General features: G+C 66.8%; 1 protein-coding gene across 1 annotated transcript in view; it reads left to right on the top strand.

Moving 5' to 3' along the window:
- LOC136155245 (adhesive plaque matrix protein-like) overlaps positions 1–14423 on the top strand; it is a 120786-nt gene that overhangs the window by 51877 nt on the left and 54486 nt on the right. Inside the window, exons 8-14 of the mRNA XM_065917084.1 lie at positions 3471–3575; positions 3862–4004; positions 7571–7613; positions 7900–8042; positions 13670–13802; positions 13920–14062; positions 14170–14302. Coding sequence (XP_065773156.1) covers positions 3471–3575; positions 3862–4004; positions 7571–7613; positions 7900–8042; positions 13670–13802; positions 13920–14062; positions 14170–14302 — 843 coding nt within the window. The remainder of the gene's footprint in view (positions 1–3470; positions 3576–3861; positions 4005–7570; positions 7614–7899; positions 8043–13669; positions 13803–13919; positions 14063–14169; positions 14303–14423) is intronic.

The raw sequence follows: 14423 nt of genomic DNA, 5'->3' as shown, positions 1-14423 counted from the left end.
GCCAGCCAGCCAGCTAGACTCCCAGCCAGCCAGCCAGCCTCCCAGCCAGCCTCCCAGCGAGCCTCCCAGCGTCCCAGCCTCCCAGCCTCCCAGCCTCCCAGCCTCCCAGCCTCCCAGCCAGCCTCCCAGCCTCCAAGACTCCCAGCCTCCCAGCCTCCCAGCCAGCCTCCCATTCTCCCAGCCTCCCAGCCAGCCTCCCAGCCTCCCAGCCAGCCTCTCAGCCTCCCAGGCTCCCAGCCTCCCAGCCAGCCTCCCAGCCAGCCACCCAGCCTCCCAGACAGCCTCCTAGACTCCTAGCCTCCCAGCCTCCCAGCCTCCCAGCCTCCCAGGCAGCCTCCCAGCCTCCAAGACTCCCAGCCTCCCAGCCTCCCAGCCAGCCTCCCATTCTCCCAGCCTCCCAGCCAGCCTCCCAGCCTCCCAGCCAGCCTCTCAGCCTCCCAGGCTCCCAGCCTCCCAGCCAGCCTCCCAGCCAGCCTCCCAGCCTCCCAGACAGCCTCCTAGACTCCTAGCCTCCCAGCCTCCCAGCCTCCCAGCCTTCCAGCCTCCAAGCCAGCCAGCCAGCCTCCCAGACAGCCAGCTTCCCAGCCAGACAGCCCACCAGACAGCCAGCCTCCCAGCCAGTCTCCCAGCCTCCCAGTCTCCCAGCCTCCCAGCCTTCCAGCCTCCCAGCCTACAAGCCAGCCTCCCAGCCTCCCAGCAAGCCTCCCACCCATCCTCCCAGCCTCCCAGCCTCCCAGCCAGCCTCGCAGCCTCCAAGACTCCCAGCCTCCCAGCCACCCAGCCAGCCTCCCATTCTCCCAGCCTCCCAGCCAGCCTCCCAGCCTCCCAGCCAGCCTCCCAGCCTCCCAGCCTCCCAGTCAGTGCCAGCCAGCGGCCAGCCTGTTCCAGCCGGTTCCAGACGGTTCCATCGGGTTCGAGCCGATTCTAGCCGGTTCGAGCCGGTACCAGCCGGTTCCAGCCGGTTCCAGCCAGTTCCAGCCAGAAAAAATCGGTTCCAGCCGATTCCAGCCGGTTCCAACCGGTTCAAGCCGGTTCCAGCCGGTACAAACCGGTTCCAGCCGGTTCAAACCGGTTCCAGCCGGTTCCAGCTGGTTCCATCTGGTTCCAGCCGATTCTAGCCGGTTCGAGCCGGTACCAGCCGGTTCCAGGGGGTTCCAGCCAGTTCCAGCCGGTTCAAACCGTTTCCTGCCGGTTCCAGCCGGTTCCAGCCGGTTCAAACCGTTTCCTGCCGGTTCCAGCCGGTTCCAGCCGGATCAAACCGGTTCCAGCCGGTTCTAGCCGGTTCCAGCCGGTTCCAGCCGGTTCAAACCGGTTCCAGCCGGTTCACACCGGTTCCAGCCGGTTCCAGCCGGTTCAATCCGGTTCCAGCCGGTTCCAGCCGGTTCCAGCCGGTTCTAGCCGGTTCCAGCTGGTTCAAACCGGTTCCAGCCGGTTCCAGCCGGTTCAAAACGGTTCCAAGCGGTTCCAGCCGGTTCAAACCGGTTCTAGCCGGTTCCAGCTGGTTCAAACCGGTTCCAGCCGGTTCCAGCCGGTTTCAGCCGGTTCAAACCGGTTCCAGCCGGTTCCAGCCGGGTCAAGCCGGTTTCAGACGGTTCCAGCCGGTTCCAGCCGCTTCCAGGTGGTCCAGCCGGTCCAGCCAACCAGCCAGCCATCCTCTCAGCCAGCCTCCCAGCCAGCCAGCCAGGCTCCCAGGCAGTCATCCAGCCAGCCCGCTAGCCAGCCAGCCAGACTCCCAGCCAGCCAGCCAGCCAGCCAGCCCGCCTGCCAGCCTGCCTCCCAGCCAGCCTCCCAGCCAGCCTCCTAGCCAGCCAGCCAGCCTCCTAGCCAGGCAGCCTCCCAGCCAGCCAGCCTCCCAGCCAGCCTGCCAGCCAGCCAGCCAGGCTCCCAGGCAGTCATCCAGCCAGCCAGCCAGCCAGCCCGCCAGACTCCCAGCCAGCCAGCCAGCCAGCCAGCCCACCAGCCAGCCAGCCTCCCAGCCAGCCTCCCAGCCAGCCTCCCAGGCAGCCTTCCAGCCTCCCAGCCTCCCAGCCTCCCAGCCTCCTAGGCTCCCAGCCTCCCAGCCAGCCTCCCAGCCAGCCTCCCAGCCTCCCAGCCAGCCTCCTAGACTCCTAGACTCCCAGCCTCCCAGCCTCCCAGCCTTCCAGCCTCCAAGCCAGCCAGCCAGCCTCACAGACAGCCAGCCTCCCAGCCAGCCAGCCCACCAGCCAGCCTCCCAGCCAGCCTTCCAGCCTCCCAGCCAGCCTCCCATTCTCCCAGGCTCCCAGCCAGCCTCCCAGCCTCCCAGTCAGCCTCCCAGCCTCCCAGCCTCCCAGTCAGTGCCAGCCAGCGAGCCAGCCTGTTCCAGCCGGTTACAGCCGGTTCCATCTGGTTCCAGCCGGTTCAAACCGGTTCTAGCCGGTTCTAGCCGGTTCAAACCGGTTCCAGGCGGTTCCAGCCGGGTCAATCCGGTTCCAGCCGGTTCCAGCCGGTTCCAGGCACTTCCAGGTGGTCCAGCCGGTCCAGCCAACCAGCCAGCCTCCTAGCCAGCTAGCCAGCCTCAAGGCCATCCAGCCTCCCAGCCAGCCAGCCTCCCAGCCAGCCTGCCAGCCAGCCTCCTAGCCAGGCAGCCAGCATCAAGGCCAGCCAGACTCCCAGCCAGCCAGGCAGCCAACCAGCCAGCCTCCCAGCCAGCCTCCCAGCCAGCCTCCTAGCCAGCCAGCCAGCCTCCAGGCCAGCCAGCCTCCCAGCCAGCCAGCCTCCCAGCCAGCCTGCCAGCCAGCCTCCCAGGCAGCCTCCCAGCCAGCCTCCCAGCCAGCCTCCCAGCCTCCCAGACTCCCAGCCTCCCAGCCTCCCAGCATCCCAGGCTCCCAGCCTCCCAGCCATCCTCCTAACCTCCCAGCCTCCCAGCTTCCCATCCTTCCAGCCTCCAAGCCAGCCAGCCAGCCTCCCAGACAGCCAGGCTCCCAGCCAGCCAGCCCACCAGCCAGCCAACCTCCCAGCCAGTCTCCCAGCCTCCCAGCCTCCCAGCCTCCCAGCCTCCCAGCCTCCCAACCAGCCTCCCAGCCTCCCAGCCTCCCAGCCAGCCTGCCACCCAGCCAGCCAGCCAGCCAGCCTCCCAGCCAGCCTCCCAGCCTCCCAGCCTCCCAGCGTCCGAGCCTCTCAGTCTCCCCGCCAGCCTCCCAGCCAGCCTCCCAGCCACCCAGCCTCCCAGCCAGCCAGCAAGCCAGCCAGCCAGCCAGCCTCCCAGGCAGCATCACAGCCAGGGTCCCATCCTCCCAGCCTCCCAGCCAGCCAGCCAACCAGCCAGCGAGACAGCCAGCCTCACAGCCAGCCTCCCAGCCTCCCATCCTCCCAGCCTCCCAGCCTCCCAGCCAGCCTCCCAGCCTCCAAGACTCCTAGCCTCCCAGCCTCCCAGCCAGCCTCCCATTCTCCCAGCCTCCCAGCCAGCCTCCCAGCCTCCCAGCCAGCCTCCCAGCCTCCCAGACTCCCAGCCAGTGCCAGCCAGCGAGCCAGCCTGTTCCAGCCGGTTCCAGCCGGTTCCATTCGGTTCCAGCCGATTTTAGCCGTTTCGAGCCGGTACCAGCCGGTTCCAGCCGGTACCAGCCAGTTCCAGCCGGAAAAAACCTGTTCCAGCCGGTTCCAGCCTGTTCTAGCCGGTTCCAGCCGGTTCCAGCCGGTTCAAGCCGGTTCCAGCCGGTTCCAGCCTGTTCCAACCGGTTCCAGCCGGTTCCAGCCGCTTCTAGCCGGTTCCCGCCGGTTCAAGCCGGTTCTAGCCGGTTCCAGCCTGTTTCAACCGGTTCAAGCCGGTTCCAGCCAGTTCCAGCCGGAAAAAACCGGTTCAAGCCGGAAAAAAACGGTTCAGCCGGTTCCAGCCGGTTCCAGCCGGTTCCAGCCGGTTCAAGCCGGTTCTAGCCGGTTCCATCCGGTTCAAGCCGGTTCTAGCCGGTTGCAGCCTGTTTCAACCGGTTCCAGCCGGTTCCAGCCGGTTCCAGCCGGTTCCAGCCGTTACAAACCGGTTCAAGCCGGTTCCAGCCGGTTCGAACCGGTTTCAGCCGGTTCCAGCCGGTTCTAGCCGCTTCCAGCCGGTTCCAGCCGGTTCTAGCCGGTTCCAGCCGGTTCAAACCGGTTCCAGCCGAAAAAACCGGTTCCAGCCGGTTCCAGCCGGTTCCAGCCGGAAAAAACCGGTTCCAGCCGGAAAAAACCGGTTCAGCCGGTTCCAGCCGGTTCCAGCCTGTTCCATCCAGTTCCAGCCGGTTCAAACCGGTTCCAGCCGGTTCCAGCCGGTTCCAGCCGGTTCAAACCGGTTCCAGCCAATTCCAACCGGTTCGAACCGGTTCCAGCTGGTTCCAGTCGGTTCCAGTCGGTTCAAACCGGTTCAAGCCAGTTCCAGCCGGTTCAAACCGGTTCCAGCCGGTTCTAGCCGGTTCCGGCCGGTTAACACCGGTTCCAGCCGGTTCCAGCCGGTTCAAACCGGTTCCAGCCGCTTCCAGCCTGTTCAAGCCGGTTTCAGCCGGTTCCAGCCGGAAAAAAACAGTTCCAGCCGGTTCCAGCCGGTTCCAGCCGATTCAAACCGGTTCCAGCCGGTTCCAGCCGATTCCAGCCGATTCAAACCGGTTACAGCCGGTTCAAGCCAGTTCAAGCCGGTTTCAGCCGGTTCCAGCCGGTTCCAGCCGGAAAAAACCGGTTCAGCCGGTTCCAGCCGGTTCAAACCTGTTCCAGAAGGTTCCAGCCGGTACAAACCGGTTCCAGGCGGTTCCAGCCGGTTCAAAGCGGTTCCAGCCGGTTCCAGCCGGTTCCAGCCGGTTCTAGCCGGTTCCAGCCTGTTCAAACCAGTTCCAGCCGGTTCTAGCCGGTTCCAGCCGGTTCAAAGCGGTTCTAGCCGGTTCCAGCCGGTTCAAATCGGTTCCAGCCGGTTCCAGCCGGTTCAAACCGGTTCCAGCAAGTTCCTGCCGGTTCAAACCGGTTCCAGCCGGTTCTAGCCGGTTCCAGCCGGTTCAAACCGGTTCCAGCCGGTTCCAGCCGGAAATAGCCGGTTCCAGCCGGTTCCAGCCGGTTCAAACCGGTTCCAGCCGGTTCCAGACGGAAAAAGCCGGTTCCAGCCGGTTCCAGCCGGTTCAAGCCGTTTCTAGCCGGTTCCAGCCGGTTCAATCCAGTTCTAGCCGGTTCCAACCGGTTCCAGCCGGTTCCAGCCGGTTCAAGACGGTACAAACCAGTTCCAGCCGTTTCCAGCCGGTTCAAACCGGTTTCAGCCGGTTCCAGCCGCTTTTATCCAGTTGCAGCCGGTTTTAGCCGGTTCCAGCCGGTTCCAGCCGGTTCCAGCCGGTTCAAACCGGTTCTAGCCGGTTCCAGCCGGAAAAAACCGGTTCCAGCTGGTTCCAGCCGGTTCCATCCGGTTCAAATTGGTTCCAGCCGGTTCCGGCCGGGTCAAGCCGGTTTCAGCCGGTTCCAGCCTGTTCCAGCCGCTTCCAGGTGGTCCAGCCAGTCCAGCCAACTAGCCAGCCATCCTCTCAGCCAGCCTCCCAGCCAGCCAGCCAGACTCCCAGGCAGTCATCCAGCCAGCCAGCCAGCCAGCCAGCCAGACTCCCAGCCAGCCAGCCAGCCAGCCAGCCCGCCAGCCAGCCTGCCTCCCAGCCAGCCTCCCAGCCACCCTCCTAGCCAGCCAGCCAGCCTCCAGGCCAGCCAGCCTCCCAGACAGCCAGCCTCCCAGCCAGCCAGCCCACCAGCCAGCCAGCCTCCCAGCCAGTCTCCCAGCCTCCCAGCCTCCCAGCCTCCCAGCCTCCCAGCCTCCCAACCTCCCAGCCTCCCAGCCTCCCAACCAGCCTCCCAGCCTCCCAGCCTCCCAGCCAGCCTGCCAGCCAGCCAGCCAGCCTCCTAGCCAGGCAGCCAGCCAGCCAGCCCGCCTGCCAGCCTGCCTCCCAGCCAGCCTCCCAGCCAGCCTCCTAGCCAGCCAGCCAGCCTCCTAGCCAGGCAGCCTCCCAGCCAGCCAGCCTCCCAGCCAGCCTGCCAGCCAGCCAGCCAGGCTCCCAGGCAGTCATCCAGCCAGCCAGCCAGCCAGCCCGCCAGACTCCCAGCCAGCCAGCCAGCCAGCCAGCCCACCAGCCAGCCAGCCTCCCAGCCAGCCTCCCAGCCAGCCTCCCAGGCAGCCTTCCAGCCTCCCAGCCAGCCTCCTAGACTCCTAGACTCCCAGCCTCCCAGCCTCCCAGCCTTCCAGCCTCCAAGCCAGCCAGCCAGCCTCACAGACAGCCAGCCTCCCAGCCAGCCAGCCCACCAGCCAGCCTCCCAGCCAGCCTTCCAGCCTCCCAGCCAGCCTCCCATTCTCCCAGGCTCCCAGCCAGCCTCCCAGCCTCCCAGCCAGCCTCCCAGCCTCCCAGCCTCCCAGTCAGTGCCAGCCAGCGAGCCAGCCTGTTCCAGCCGGTTACAGCCGGTTCCATCTGGTTCCAGCCGGTTCAAACCGGTTCTAGCCGGTTCTAGCCGGTTCAAACCGGTTCCAGGCGGTTCCAGCCGGGTCAATCCGGTTCCAGCCGGTTCCAGCCGGTTCCAGGCACTTCCAGGTGGTCCAGCCGGTCCAGCCAACCAGCCAGCCTCCTAGCCAGCCAGCCAGCCTCAAGGCCATCCAGCCTCCCAGCCAGCCAGCCTCCCAGCCAGCCTGCCAGCCAGCCTCCTAGCCAGGCAGCCAGCATCAAGGCCAGCCAGACTCCCAGCCAGCCAGGCAGCCAACCAGCCAGCCTCCCAGCCAGCCTCCCAGCCAGCCTCCTAGCCAGCCAGCCAGCCTCCAGGCCAGCCAGCCTCCCAGCCAGCCAGCCTCCCAGCCAGCCTGCCAGCCAGCCTCCCAGGCAGCCTCCCAGCCAGCCTCCCAGCCAGCCTCCCAGCCTCCCAGACTCCCAGCCTCCCAGCCTCCCAGCATCCCAGGCTCCCAGCCTCCCAGCCATCCTCCTAGCCTCCCAGCCTCCCAGCTTCCCATCCTTCCAGCCTCCAAGCCAGCCAGCCAGCCTCCCAGACAGCCAGGCTCCCAGCCAGCCAGCCCACCAGCCAGCCAACCTCCCAGCCAGTCTCCCAGCCTCCCAGCCTCCCAGCCTCCCAGCCTCCCAACCAGCCTCCCAGCCTCCCAGCCTCCCAGCCAGCCTGCCACCCAGCCAGCCAGCCAGCCAGCCTCCCAGCCAGCCTCCCAGCCTCCCAGCCTCCCAGCGTCCGAGCCTCTCAGTCTCCCCGCCAGCCTCCCAGCCAGCCTCCCAGCCACCCAGCCTCCCAGCCAGCCAGCAAGCCAGCCAGCCAGCCAGCCTCCCAGGCAGCATCACAGCCAGGGTCCCATCCTCCCAGCCTCCCAGCCAGCCAGCCAACCAGCCAGCGAGACAGCCAGCCTCACAGCCAGCCTCCCAGCCTCCCATCCTCCCAGCCTCCCAGCCTCCCAGCCAGCCTCCCAGCCTCCAAGACTCCTAGCCTCCCAGCCTCCCAGCCAGCCTCCCATTCTCCCAGCCTCCCAGCCAGCCTCCCAGCCTCCCAGCCAGCCTCCCAGCCTCCCAGACTCCCAGCCAGTGCCAGCCAGCGAGCCAGCCTGTTCCAGCCGGTTCCAGCCGGTTCCATTCGGTTCCAGCCGATTTTAGCCGTTTCGAGCCGGTACCAGCCGGTTCCAGCCGGTACCAGCCAGTTCCAGCCGGAAAAAACCTGTTCCAGCCGGTTCCAGCCTGTTCTAGCCGGTTCCAGCCGGTTCCAGCCGGTTCAAGCCGGTTCCAGCCGGTTCCAGCCTGTTCCAACCGGTTCCAGCCGGTTCCAGCCGCTTCTAGCCGGTTCCCGCCGGTTCAAGCCGGTTCTAGCCGGTTCCAGCCTGTTTCAACCGGTTCAAGCCGGTTCCAGCCAGTTCCAGCCGGAAAAAACCGGTTCAAGCCGGAAAAAAACGGTTCAGCCGGTTCCAGCCGGTTCCAGCCGGTTCCAGCCGGTTCAAGCCGGTTCTAGCCGGTTCCATCCGGTTCAAGCCGGTTCTAGCCGGTTGCAGCCTGTTTCAACCGGTTCCAGCCGGTTCCAGCCGGTTCCAGCCGGTTCCAGCCGTTACAAACCGGTTCAAGCCGGTTCCAGCCGGTTCGAACCGGTTTCAGCCGGTTCCAGCCGGTTCTAGCCGCTTCCAGCCGGTTCCAGCCGGTTCTAGCCGGTTCCAGCCGGTTCAAACCGGTTCCAGCCGGTTCCAGCCGAAAAAACCGGTTCCAGCCGGTTCCAGCCGGTTCCAGCCGGAAAAAACCGGTTCCAGCCGGAAAAAACCGGTTCAGCCGGTTCCAGCCGGTTCCAGCCTGTTCCATCCAGTTCCAGCCGGTTCAAACCGGTTCCAGCCGGTTCCAGCCGGTTCCAGCCGGTTCAAACCGGTTCCAGCCAGTTCCAACCGGTTCGAACCGGTTCCAGCTGGTTCCAGTCGGTTCCAGTCGGTTCAAACCGGTTCAAGCCAGTTCCAGCCGGTTCAAACCGGTTCCAGCCGGTTCTAGCCGGTTCCGGCCGGTTAACACCGGTTCCAGCCGGTTCCAGCCGGTTCAAACCGGTTCCAGCCGCTTCCAGCCTGTTCAAGCCGGTTTCAGCCGGTTCCAGCCGGAAAAAAACAGTTCCAGCCGGTTCCAGCCGGTTCCAGCCGATTCAAACCGGTTCCAGCCGGTTCCAGCCGATTCCAGCCGATTCAAACCGGTTACAGCCGGTTCAAGCCAGTTCAAGCCGGTTTCAGCCGGTTCCAGCCGGTTCCAGCCGGAAAAAACCGGTTCAGCCGGTTCCAGCCGGTTCAAACCTGTTCCAGAAGGTTCCAGCCGGTACAAACCGGTTCCAGGCGGTTCCAGCCGGTTCAAAGCGGTTCCAGCCGGTTCCAGCCGGTTCCAGCCGGTTCTAGCCGGTTCCAGCCTGTTCAAACCAGTTCCAGCCGGTTCTAGCCGGTTCCAGCCGGTTCAAAGCGGTTCTAGCCGGTTCCAGCCGGTTCCAGCCGGTTGAAACCGGTTCCAGCCGGTTCCAGCCGGTTCAAATCGGTTCCAGCCGGTTCCAGCCGGTTCAAACCGGTTCCAGCAAGTTCCTGCCGGTTCAAACCGGTTCCAGCCGGTTCTAGCCGGTTCCAGCCGGTTCAAACCGGTTCCAGCCGGTTCCAGCCGGAAATAGCCGGTTCCAGCCGGTTCCAGCCGGTTCAAACCGGTTCCAGCCGGTTCCAGACGGAAAAAGCCGGTTGCAGCCGGTTCCAGCCGGTTCAAGCCGTTTCTAGCCGGTTCCAGCCGGTTCAATCCAGTTCTAGCCGGTTCCAACCGGTTCCAGCCGGTTCCAGCCGGTTCAAGACGGTACAAACCAGTTCCAGCCGTTTCCAGCCGGTTCAAACCGGTTTCAGCCGGTTCCAGCCGCTTTTATCCAGTTGCAGCCGGTTTTAGCCGGTTCCAGCCGGTTCCAGCCGGTTCCAGCCGGTTCAAACCGGTTCTAGCCGGTTCCAGCCGGAAAAAACCGGTTCCAGCTGGTTCCAGCCGGTTCCATCCGGTTCAAATTGGTTCCAGCCGGTTCCGGCCGGGTCAAGCCGGTTTCAGCCGGTTCCAGCCTGTTCCAGCCGCTTCCAGGTGGTCCAGCCAGTCCAGCCAACTAGCCAGCCATCCTCTCAGCCAGCCTCCCAGCCAGCCAGCCAGACTCCCAGGCAGTCATCCAGCCAGCCAGCCAGCCAGCCAGCCAGACTCCCAGCCAGCCAGCCAGCCAGCCAGCCCGCCAGCCAGCCTGCCTCCCAGCCAGCCTCCCAGCCACCCTCCTAGCCAGCCAGCCAGCCTCCAGGCCAGCCAGCCTCCCAGACAGCCAGCCTCCCAGCCAGCCAGCCCACCAGCCAGCCAGCCTCCCAGCCAGTCTCCCAGCCTCCCAGCCTCCCAGCCTCCCAGCCTCCCAGCCTCCCAACCTCCCAGCCTCCCAGCCTCCCAACCAGCCTCCCAGCCTCCCAGCCTCCCAGCCAGCCTGCCAGCCAGCCAGCCAGCCAGCCAGCCTCCCAGCCAGCCTCCCAGCCTCCCAGCCTCCCAGCCAGCCAGCAAGCCAGCCAGCCAGCCAGCCTCCCAGGCAGCATCACAGCCAGGCTCCCATCCTCCCAGCCTCCCAGCCAGCCAGCCAACCAGCCAGCGAGCCAGCCAGCCTCACAGCCAGACTCCCAGCCAGGCTCCCAGCCTCCCATCCTCCCAGCCTCCCAGCCTCCCAGCCAGCCTCCCAGCCTCCAAGACTCCCAGCCTCCCAGCCTCCCAGCCAGCCTCCCATTCTCCCAGCCTCCCAGCCAGCCTCCCAGCCTCCCAGCCAGCCTCCCAGACTCCCAGCCTCCCAGCCTCCCAGCCTCCCAGCCTCCCAGCCTCCCAGCCAGCCTCCCAGCCAGCCTCCCAGCCTCCCAGCCAGCCTCCTAGACTCCCAGCCTCCCAGCCTCCCAGCCTTCCAGCCTCCAAGCCAGCCAGCCAGCCTCGCAGACAGCAGCCTCTCAGCCAGCCAGCCCACCAGACAGCCAGCCTCCCAGCCAGTCTCCCAGCCTCCCAGCCTCCCAGTCTCCCAGCCTCCCAGCCTCCCAGCCTCCCAGCCTACTAGCCAGCCTCCCAGCCTCCCAGCCTAACAGACAGCCAGCCAGCCAGCCAGCCTCCCAGCCAGCCTCCCAGCCAGCCTCCCAGCCAGCCTCCCTACCTCCCAGCCTCCCAGCGTCCCAGCCTCCCAGCCTCCCAGCCAGCCTCCCAGCCAGGCTCCCAGCCTCCCAGCCTCCCAGCCTATCAGCCTCCCCGCCTCCCAGCCAGCCTCCATGCCAGCCAGCCAGCCAGCCAGCCTCCCAGCCAGCCTCCCAGCCAGCCTCACAGCCTCCCAGCCTTCCAGCGTCCCAGCCTCCCAGCCTCCCAGCCAGCCTCCCAGCCAGCCTCCCAGCCTCCAAGCCTCCCAGCCAGCCTCCATGCCGGCCTCCCAGCCACCCCGCCTCCCAGCCAGCCATCAAGCCAGCCAGCCAGCCAGTCTCCCAGGCAGCATCACAGCCAGGCTCCCAGCCTCCCATCCTCCCAGCCTCCCAGCCTCCCAGCCTACCAGCCTCCCAGCCTCCCAGCCTCCCAACCAGCCTCCCAGCCTTCCACCCTCCCAGCCAGCCTGCCACCCAGCCAACCAGCCAGCCAGCCTCCCAGCCAGCCTCCCAGCCAGCCTCCCAGCCTCCCAGCCTCCCAGCGTCCCAGCCTCACAGCCTCCCCACCAGCCACCCAGCCAGCCTCACAGCCTCCCAGCTTCCCAGCCAGCCTCCATGCCAGCCTCCCAGCCACCCAGCCTTCCAGCCAGAGAGCAAGACAGCCAGCCAGCCAGCCTCCCAGGCAGCATCACAGCCAGGCTCCCATCCTCCCAGCCTCACAGCCAGCCAGCCAACCAGCCAGCGAGCCAGCCAGCCTCACAACCAGCCTCCCAGCCAGGCTCCAAGCCTCCCATCCTCCCAGCCTCCCAGCCTCCCAGCCTCCCAGCCAGCCTCCCAGCCTCCCATTCTCCCAGCCTCCCAGCCAGCCTCCCAGCCTTCCAGCCAGCCTCCCAGCCTCCCACACTCCCAGCCAGTGCCAGCCAGCGAGCCAGCCTGTTCCAGCCGGTTCCAGCCGGTTCCTTTCGGTTCCAGCAGATTCTAGCCGTTTCGAGCCGGTACCAGCCGGTTCCAGCCGGTTACATCAAGTTCCAGCCGGAAAAAAACTGTTCCAGCCGGTTCCAGCCGGTTATAGCCGGTTCCAGCCGGTTCCAGCCGGTTCAAGCCGGTTCCAGCCGGTTCCAGCCTGTTCCAACCGGTTCCAGCCGGTTCCAGCCGGTTCCAGCCGGTTCTAGCCGGTTCCAGCCGTTTCCAGCCGGTTCCAGCCGGTTCCAGCCGGTTCCAGGCGGCTCAAGCCGGTTCAAGCCGGTTCTAACCGGTTCCAGCCGGTTCAAGCCGGTTCAAGCCGGTTCCAGCCGGTTCTAGCCGGTTCCAGCCGGTTCAAACCGCTTCCAGCCGTTTCCAGCCAGTTCAAACCGGTTTCAGCTGGTTCCAGCTGGAAAAACCGGTTCCAGCCGGTTCTAGCAGGTTCCAGCCGGTTCCAGCCGCTTCCAGGTGGTCCAGCTGGTCCAGCCAACCAGTCAGCCATCCTCTCAGCCAGCCTCCCACCCAGCCAGCCAGACTCCCAGGCAGTCATCCAGCCAGCCAGCCAGCCAGCCAGCCAGAATCCCAGCCAACCAGCCAGCCAGCCAGCCCGCCAGCCAGCCAGCCTCCCAGCCAGCCTCCCAGCCAGCCTCCTAGCCAGCCAGCCAGCCTCAAGGCCAGCCAGCCTCCCAGGCAGGCAGCCTCCCAGCCAGCCAGCCTCCCAGCCTCCCAGGCTCCCAGCCTTCCAGCCAGCCTCCCAGCCAGCCTCCCAGCCTCCCAGCCAGCCTCCTAGACTCCTAGCCTCCCAGCCCCCCAGCCTCCCAGCCTTCCAGCCTCCAAGCCAGCCAGCCAGCCTCCCAGACAACCAGCCTCCCAGCCAGCCAGCCCACCAGCCAGCCAGCCTCCCAGCCAGGCTCCCAGGCTCCCAGCCTCCCAGCCTATCAGCCTCCCAGCCTCCCGGCCTCACAACCAGCCTCCCAGCCTCCCAGCCTCCCAGCCAGCCTGCCAGCCAGCCAGCCAGCCAGCCAGCCAGCCTCCCAGCCAGCCTCCCAGCCAGCCTACCAGCCTCCCAGCGTCCCAGCCTCCCAGCCTCCCAGCCAGCCAGCCAGAAACCCAGGCAGTCATCCAGCCAGCCAGCCAGCCAGCCAGCCAGACTCCCAGCCAACCCAGCCAGCCAGCCAGCCCGCCAACCAGCCAGCCTCCCAGCCAGCCTCCCAGCTAGCCTCCTAGCCAGCCAGCCAGCCTCAAGGCCAGCCAGCCTCCCAGCCTCCCAGGCTCCCAGTCAGCCTCCCAGCCTCCCAGCCTCACAGCCTCCCAGCCTCCCAGCCTCCAAAGCTCCCAGCCTCCCAGCCATCCTCCCAGCCAGCCTCCCAGCCTCCCAGCCAGCCTCCTAGACTCCTAGCCTCCCAGCCTCCCAGCCTCCCACCCTTCCAGCCTCCAGGCCAGCCAGCCAGCCTCCCAGACAGCCAGCCTCCCAGCCAGCCAGCCCACCAGCCAGCCAGCCTCCCAGCCAGGCTCCCAGGCTCCCAGCCTCCCAGCCTATCAGCCTCCCAGCCTCCCGGCCTCCCAACCAGCCTCCCAGCCTCCCAGCCTCCCAGCCTCCCAGCCAGCCTCTCAGCCAGCCTCCCAGCCTCCCAGCCTCACAGCCTCACAGCCTCCCAGCCAGCCTCCATGCCAGCCTCCCAGCCACCGAGCCTCCCAGCCAGCCAGCAAGCCAGCCAGCCAGCCAGCCTCCCAGGCAGCATCACAGCCAGGCTCCCATCCTCCCATCCTCCCAGCCTCCCAGCCTCCCAGCCAGCCTCCCAGCCTCCCATCCTCCCAGCCTCCCAGTCTCCCAGCCAGCCTCCCAGTCTCCCAGCCAGCCTCCCATTCTCCCAGCCTCCCAGCCAGCCTCCCAGCCTCCCAGCCAAGGCCAGCCAGCGAGTCAGCCTGTTCCAGCCGGTTCCAGCCGGTTCCATCCGGTTCCAGCCGATTCTAGCCGGTTCGAGCCGGTACCAGCCGGTTCCAGCCGGTTCAAGTCGGTTCCAGCCGGTTCCAGCCTGTTCCAACCGGTTCCAGCCGGTTCCAGCCGGTATAAACCGGTTCCAGCCGGTTCCAGCCGGTTCAAACCGGTTCTAGCCGGAAAAAACAGGTTCCAGCCGATTCCAGCTGGTTCAAACCGGTTCCAGTCGGTTCAAACCCGTTCTAGCCGGATACAGCCGGTTCAAACCGGTTCCAGCCGGTTCCAGCCGGTTCTATCCGGTTCAAACCGGTTCCAGCCGGTTCCAGCCAGTTCCAGCCGGAAAAACACGGTTCCAGCCGGTTCGAGCTGGTTCCAGCTGGTTCCAGCCGGTTTCAGCCGGTTCTAGCCGGTTCAAACCGGTTCCAGCCGGTTCCAGCCGGTTCCAGCCGGTTCAAACCGGTTCCAGCCCGTTCCAGCCGGTTCAAACCCGTTCTAGCCGGATACAGCCGGTTCAAACCGGTTCCAGCCGGTTCCAGCCGGTTCCATCCGGTTCAAACCGGTTCCAGCCGGTTCCAGCCAGTTCCAGCCGGAAAAACAGGGTTCCAGCCGGTTCGAGCTGGTTCCAGCCGGTTCCAGCTGGTTTTCGCCGGTTCCAGCCGGTTCAAACCGGTTACAGCCGGTTCCAGCCGGTTCCAGCCGGTTCAAACCGGTTCCAGCCGGTTCCAGCCGGTACAAACCCGTTCTAGCCGGATACAGCCGGTTCAAACCGGTTCCAGCCGGTTCCAGCCGGTTCCATCCGGTTCAAACCGGTTCCAGCCGGTTCCAGCCGCTTCCAGGTGGTCCAGCCGGTCCAGCCTCCCAGCCAGCCTCCTAGCCAGCCAGCCAGCCTCAAGGCCAGCCAGACTCCCAGCCAGCCAGGCAGCCAGCCAG

Source organism: Muntiacus reevesi, unplaced genomic scaffold, assembly GCF_963930625.1.
Source record: "Muntiacus reevesi unplaced genomic scaffold, mMunRee1.1 SCAFFOLD_47, whole genome shotgun sequence".
In the NCBI taxonomy this organism is placed as follows: Eukaryota; Metazoa; Chordata; class Mammalia; order Artiodactyla; family Cervidae; genus Muntiacus; species Muntiacus reevesi.
The sequence above is the reverse complement of the archived record's forward strand: the minus strand, read 5'-3'. Positions and strand labels throughout refer to the sequence as shown.